Source organism: Sapajus apella, unplaced genomic scaffold (assembly GCF_009761245.1).
Source record: "Sapajus apella isolate SASKATOON/1434 unplaced genomic scaffold, GSC_monkey_1.0 scaffold65, whole genome shotgun sequence".
NCBI lineage: Eukaryota > Metazoa > Chordata > Mammalia > Primates > Cebidae > Sapajus > Sapajus apella.
The window spans coordinates 10,093,259-10,099,824 of NW_022437005.1; the positions used below are offsets into that span (position 1 = coordinate 10,093,259).

The 6,566-nt window shown below is 51.8% G+C and overlaps 1 protein-coding gene across 1 annotated transcript; it reads left to right on the forward strand.

Moving 5' to 3' along the window:
* The first annotated feature begins 40 nt into the window (after positions 1 to 40).
* Positions 41 to 4,683, forward strand: CSTL1 (cystatin like 1). Its single transcript, XM_032248158.1, has 3 exons — positions 41 to 383; positions 3,676 to 3,786; positions 4,524 to 4,683. The coding sequence occupies exons 1-3, from the start codon at positions 165 to 167 to the stop codon at positions 4,605 to 4,607; spliced, it is 414 nt and encodes a 137-aa protein (XP_032104049.1). The 5' UTR covers positions 41 to 164; the 3' UTR covers positions 4,608 to 4,683.
* The last annotated feature ends 1,883 nt before the right edge of the window (positions 4,684 to 6,566 follow it).

Here is a 6,566-nt window from a genome sequence, read left to right on the forward strand (position 1 = left end):
GAGTGACAAGGTTTGGATCTGAATCTCTGTTTAAATGCAGGCAGGCTGTCTTCCGGGAAAGCCTATGTTGATGAGGGCTGCGGTGGGAGAGTGAGTGAGCTCCTGCCTGGCACCACCCCACCTTGGAAGGGGCAGTTGGGTAGGAGGTTTCGGAGGCTGTAGACATGGGGATCGGTTGCTGGAGACAGCCCCTGCTGCTGCTGATTGCCCTGGTCCTGTCCGCCAAGCTGGGTCACTTGCAAAGGTGGAAGGGCTTCCAGGAGAAGCCCATGAGCAAAAAGAACATGAATTCGACACTCAACTTCTTCATTCAGTCCTACAACAACGCCAGCAACGACACCTACTCATATCGAGTCCAGAAGCTAATTCGAAGTCAGATGCAGGTTTGTACCTTGCTCTCCCCAGATATCAGCAGGCCCCATTCTTGCCCATTCAGACACGTGAGGGTTCTGGGGTGACTCCCGAGAGAGCCGACCAAGTTCTCTGCCAGGCCCCAAGTAGGGAGCAGCTTCACTTGTAGAGGGCCCATTGTAGAATTGTTCAGTTCCCAGAATGTCCTTAGCCATAATTCCAAAATGCGTGTCTAAGGACTGGCATGAAAAATGTTCAAGTGATGCTCCCACCTCAGGCTCCTGATTAGCTGGGATTATACACACACAGCACCACACTTGGCTAATTTTTTTCATCTTTAGTAGAAACAGGGTTTCACCATGTTAGCCAGGCTGGTCTCGAACTCTTGACCTCAGGTGATCTGCCCACCCTGGGCTCCCAAAGTGCTGGGATTACAGGCGCAACCCACCATGACCAGCCAATTCTTCTTCCTCGGGAAGAACTGCCTTTCATTCTGATATTTGATCCTGCCAGAGTGACAGCAAAGCTGATGCTCCTCCCTTTAAAGTTCTCATTTGACAAAATTCAAATATTCTCTGTAGGCCTGTAGCCCTCAATATTTTTTCAGTGTCCGGGTTTGTAAAATTCAAAACGGGGTTTCCTGTGTTATACGAATTTTAAATTGCACAGAGGATTTATTTTGGGAGTGGAGGGGATGTGAGAGATAGGTTTCAGCCAGATCACCTCGCCTCTGTTTTACATATACAATTTCTCTCAAATATATCAAGTGAAGGGTAATAGAAGAAAGAAAAGTTGTTTGGGAGTCGCTTTTATTGGTCCAACATTTCCTCAAGGTCAGAGAGTAAATGATACAGTCATCCTTGGTGTCCACGAGGAATTGGGTCCAGGACCCCTCAGGATGCCCACATCCACGGGTTCTCAAGATTCTGATGTAAAATGGAATAGTGTTTCCACATAACCTATGCACACCTTCCCACATGTGGTCAGTCATCTCCAGATGAATTTATAATACCTGGTAGATCATTATTATACTGTACTGCTTAGGGAATAGTTTATAAGAAAAACGTGGTCCATATAGAGGCAACCATACATTGTTTTTTTTCCTGAATATTTTGATGCATGGTTGTTTGAATCCACAGATGTGGAGCTCTTAAGTACGGAGGGCCGACTGCAAAAGTCAGGGTAGCAATACTACGTCCTAGTTCAATTAGCTGGATTTGGGAAAACACAACTGGCTAGGGGAAAGCTCTCTGGCCAGACAGTAAGGAACCCGTGAGAACCCGCAAGGCAGGAGGGCAGGGTGGGGAGGATGTTTCGCAGCAGTTCAAAGTCCTCGTCCCAGGGCAGACGGGCTGGCTCGCTGAGGCACTTCCACCACGAGATGGCGATGTTGCCCATTTGGTGCTTTCTCTGCTTTTGGGATTGGTCGGGACCCCAAGGAAGCTTGTCTTGAGAAATCAATCTACTTCCTTTAAGTGAGCTGTTAGAGAGTAACGATGAGCATTGGACGTGATTCACATTGCTAAGCAGACAGAACAGGCATGCTTCCTGGTCGCTGGCTGATCTTGGCATGGGCCTCCGGGCACCCCCACACCCAGAGGACGATTGTGTCTGTCCTGACACATCGCAGAGGGGACGAGAGCAGGCATGGAGGGCTGCCAGGTGTGTCTCGGCGCTTCACACCCAGCTCCTCCCAACTGAGGCCCTTGGTCAAGTGACATCCAGACTCTCCAGGCCTCAGTTTCTCCCCCTGCGAGGCGGCTCAGCATAGGAGGGAAGTGCTTAGCACAGTGCCAACATCTAATAGCACGTGTAAAAATCCTTGCTGTGATGATGACTACTCCTGCCATTATCAAACAGAGAGGTCTAATAACGAATAACACTTCACACCCTGGAACGTCAGTTACATCGATGACGGGCGTTATAGTTTTTTCTTACATCCTGAGCAGCGTGCAGAAGGTCAGCATGACCATGCCTGGCGCAACCCTGCAAATGCCCATGCATGGACATCCCCTGCATGCTGGGGTGCTGGGACCCTGATACTGCCCTCAGGCCTAGCACCCCTGCTGCCCTGTCCTGCTGTTTGCTATGGGTATCTTCTTCCTAGGAGCAGTGTGGGGCGCTCTCTGCCTCAGTCACCACCCCAGAGACGACCAAGCCCTCTCACTGGGCTTGACCAGGACAGGGCAAGGCAGCAGGGAGCCTCCCAGAGCTCCTCCTGCACCGGTGAAAATCGTCTAATCCACACATCTACTCAGGGAATCCAGCTCAGGACCCGACAGGGAACAGTAACCCCCAAGCTCTCTGTTAAGAGTCTCCCTTCTGGGTGTGGGACCTCCCTGCCCACAAGGGCTTTTCCAGGCTCCACCCCCTGTAGGCTTCATAGCCTCACACTTGATCACAGTGAAAGGGCCACGGGGGGAGCCCTGGTGTGTGTTCTCCTCGGCTCGTGTACCCACCACACCCTTTTCCTTCATTTCTCTACACTCTGTGAGGAAACTGGCATCAATCTCCTTGTTTCCTAGATGAGGAAACTAAGACTCAGGAAGCGGAGGGACTCCCCGAAGGTGACAGAGCCTGCACTGGGTAAAGCCAGATTTTGTGTCCTGTTGCTCCCCTGACTCTGAATCTGCTTCAGAGTAATGCTGCAGACACTTTGCTAAAACATTTAATAATTTATAATGATGAAAATATTTTAAATTTATTTTATGCATTATGGGAAATGCATGCTTCCATTTAGCCCACGTAACACCTCTGCGAGGAGGCACAATTGTGACTTGTGCTTTGTAAGTGAAAAGGCTGAGGATGCTAAGGAACTTGTTCAGGGTCACAGTCAGTACATGGAAAACACATGCCCCAAATCAATTTTATTCCAAAGCTGTTTTTGACTGTGTTGCTAAGCTGCCTTCTGCTAGGTTGGTCAGGAAGGATAGTAGGGAGAGAGGAAGTGGCAGAAGGGACTGGGAAGGTGGGGACAAGATGCTCGCTCTGTTATATTATGAGGGTCACATGTGCCAGCCCGGGAGTGGTCTGTGGTGGCCAGGAACCTGGCTTGATGTCACCTCTTCTGTCCTGAGGACGGAAGGGAGGCAGGTGAGAAGCTCTCTGCGGGGCTGCCACAGCAAAGCCAACCTATGACCAGGGACTATGGCTGCCATTGCCCTCCCTCCAGACAGAAGAGGGAGAAGGGAGCCGTGATTTTGGTGGGTAAGCTCTGGGAACACCAACTGTGGCTCTGGGGATTTACTCTCAGTCCAAGCTTCTCCAGGAGCGCTCAGCCACTGGGTTTGGAGTCCACACTAATGGCACAAATGCTTCTCGCAGCTGACGACGGGAGTGGAGTATATTGTCACTGTGAAGATTGGCCGGACCAAATGCAAGAGGAATGACTCCGGCAGTTCTTCCTGCCCCCTGCAAAGCAAGAAGCTGAGAAAGGTGTGTAGTGGGAGTCCTCCCAAAGGGACTTGGGAAGCGAACATTTCGAAAAGCACCAACTAGAAGCTGGCAGTTTTTCCACTTGTGTGGATTGGGGCTGGCTGGGGCCCAGCCCTGGAGCTCAGCCCTGGGGCTGTGGGCACCTCCTGAGGCACCTGGGGGGAGGAGAGGGGCTTTATATTTGGGCTGGCACAGCCCTGCACGCAGACCTCTGGTCGCCTGCACCCTTCTCCAGCCCGGCCCGCTCCCGAGACCCTCTGCGTGAAAGCAGTGTTTCCCTTGCCCTGGGGTCCTTCTTCTGTCTTCTCTCTTCCTCTCCAGGTCTCTAAGGTTGTCCGATTTCCTCCACGTTCCCTTCTGTTTCTCCTGGTTCCTTGGTGGTGCCCCTTGAAAGCTGGCAGATACAAGTGTCTCCCCCATGCCTGGGGAGGTGCGGAGGAGGGGAGGATGCCATTGTCCCTTGCTGGCCTGCGTGGCCCGAATCGCAGGGTCCTGCCAGGCCACAGGTTCCAGGTGCCCCTGCTGTGGTTCCCAAGTGGCCTGGTAGGGGGAAGGCAGGGTGACATTCCTGTTCCAGGCCGGCTCTCCCCTCTGCTTCTACCCTTGACTGTGGGCAGCTCCCCTGTCTGCTCATGGGGTTCTTGAGCTGCCACAGGGACAGACCCGAGGAGCAGGTGCCTGCTGCTCCCCTTTGAGAAATACTTCCCCCAAAGTCTGTTTTCTTTCTTCTTCCGCAGAGTTTAATTTGTGAGTCTTTGATCTACACCGTGCCGTGGATCAACTATTTCCAGCTCTGGAACAATTCCTGTCTGGAGGCCTGAGCATGCGGGCAGAGACCTCGGATGAGGGCGCAGACGACTGGGTTGTGTACTGGCTCTTATTAAACTGTAAAGGACCATATCTCCCTATTGGGGTCTCATTACACATGCACATACACACACATGTGCACACACGCACATGCACACACTTACCTTCACAGCCCACACACACTCAACAATGCTCACACTCAAGACACCCTCACACGCTCACCACTCACATACATGCACACCCACTGTAACACTCATCCACGCACCCACTCATACATGTCAAACCCATACACACTCACTGGCACACACATTCAGTGGCCTTCAAGGACTGGTGCAATCTTTTCTTCTTTTCTTTTTTTTTTTTTTTTGAGACAGAGTCTCACTCTGCTGCCCAGCCTGGAGAGCAGTAGTGCAATCACAGCTCACTGAAGCCTCGACTTCCCAGGCTCAAGTGATCCTCCCACCTAAGCCTCCCAAGTAGCTGGGATTACAGGCACACACCGCTATGTCCAGCTAACTTTTTTTTTTTTTTTTGAGACAGAGTCTCGCTCTATTGCCAGGCTGGAGGGCAGTGGCACGATCCCAGCTCACTGCAACTTCCGTTTTCTGGTTTCAAGCAATTCTCCTGCCTCAGCCTCCCAAGTAGCTGGGACTACAGGCATGCACCACCATGCCTGGCTAATTTTTTGTACTTTAGTAGAGACAGGGTTTCACTATGATGGCAAGGGTGGTCTCGATTTCTTGACCTCGTGATCCACCCGCCTCGGTCTCCCAAGGTGCTGGGATTAAAGGCATCAGCCACCACGCCCGGCCCCACGAACTTTTTAAAACACTTTTTTCGTGGATACAACATGTTATGTTGCCTGGGCTGGTCACGGACTCCTGAGCTCAAGTGATCATCGTGTCTCAGTCTCCCAAAGTGTTGGGATTACAGGTGTGAGCCAGCGCTCCCACCCAGCTGGTGCAATCTGAATAGAAGGTTGATGATCTTTGGGGAAACATCATTCTTTCTCCATCACCCCACCTCTCTATGGCTTTTCTGAATTTAGCATGTCCCTGAGCTTTGACCCTAGTGTGGGGAGCCCTATTTCTTCCCAGCACACACACAACACTGTGACTCACACACATTTTTGTGAGTGTGTCTGAGATTCCCAAGACAAAATGCACATGGAGTGACTCACTAGAGGGCTCACAGGACTCAGCCTAGAGTCATGCTCATGGCTCTGATATGACAGCAATGGGACACAGGGTGAAACCAGCAAAGGCCAAAGGTGCATGGGGCCAGGTCCAGAGAAAACCAGGCGGGAGCTTCCGAAGTCCTCTCCCAGTGCGGTCACACAGAGCACGCTCAGCTCCCCCAGATGTGAGCTGTGACAGTATGTGTCACAAGGAAGCTCATTAAGACTCGGCAGCCAGGGTTTTTATTGGCAGCTGGTCACGAAGGCAGCCTCTGCCTGGCACATGCTGAAATTCCAGACTCCCAGAGGAGAGCAGGGGTTCAACACCCTCACTGCTATACAGACAGTGTAGAGACACTGAGGACCTCTTACATGCAGGAAATGTTTTCCATCACTGTAGGGAGCTGTTGACCATCCAAGTTCCCAAACTCCAGCCATGGCCAGCCTTGCAGGCAGCCTTTCTAAGGACAGCAGTTCAGGCGGGCTGTGCGAGCTCTTTTCTGCACACCAAGTCATCGAGCCTCCCATGTTCTCATGACTGGTCAAACAAGACCTATGCTTTCTCCCCTTCTCTGGTTGATAGTTGGTTAGAGAAGGCGCATGTGCAGGGCGTGGTGGCTCACGCCTGTAATCCCAGCACTTTGGGCAGCCAAGGTGGGCAGATCACGAGGTCAGGAGTTTGAGACCAGCCTAGCCAACACAGTGAAACCTCATCTCTACTAATAATACAAAAAAATTAGCCGGGTATGGTGGCGGGTGCTTGTAACCCCAGCTACTCAGGAGGCTGAGGCAGGAG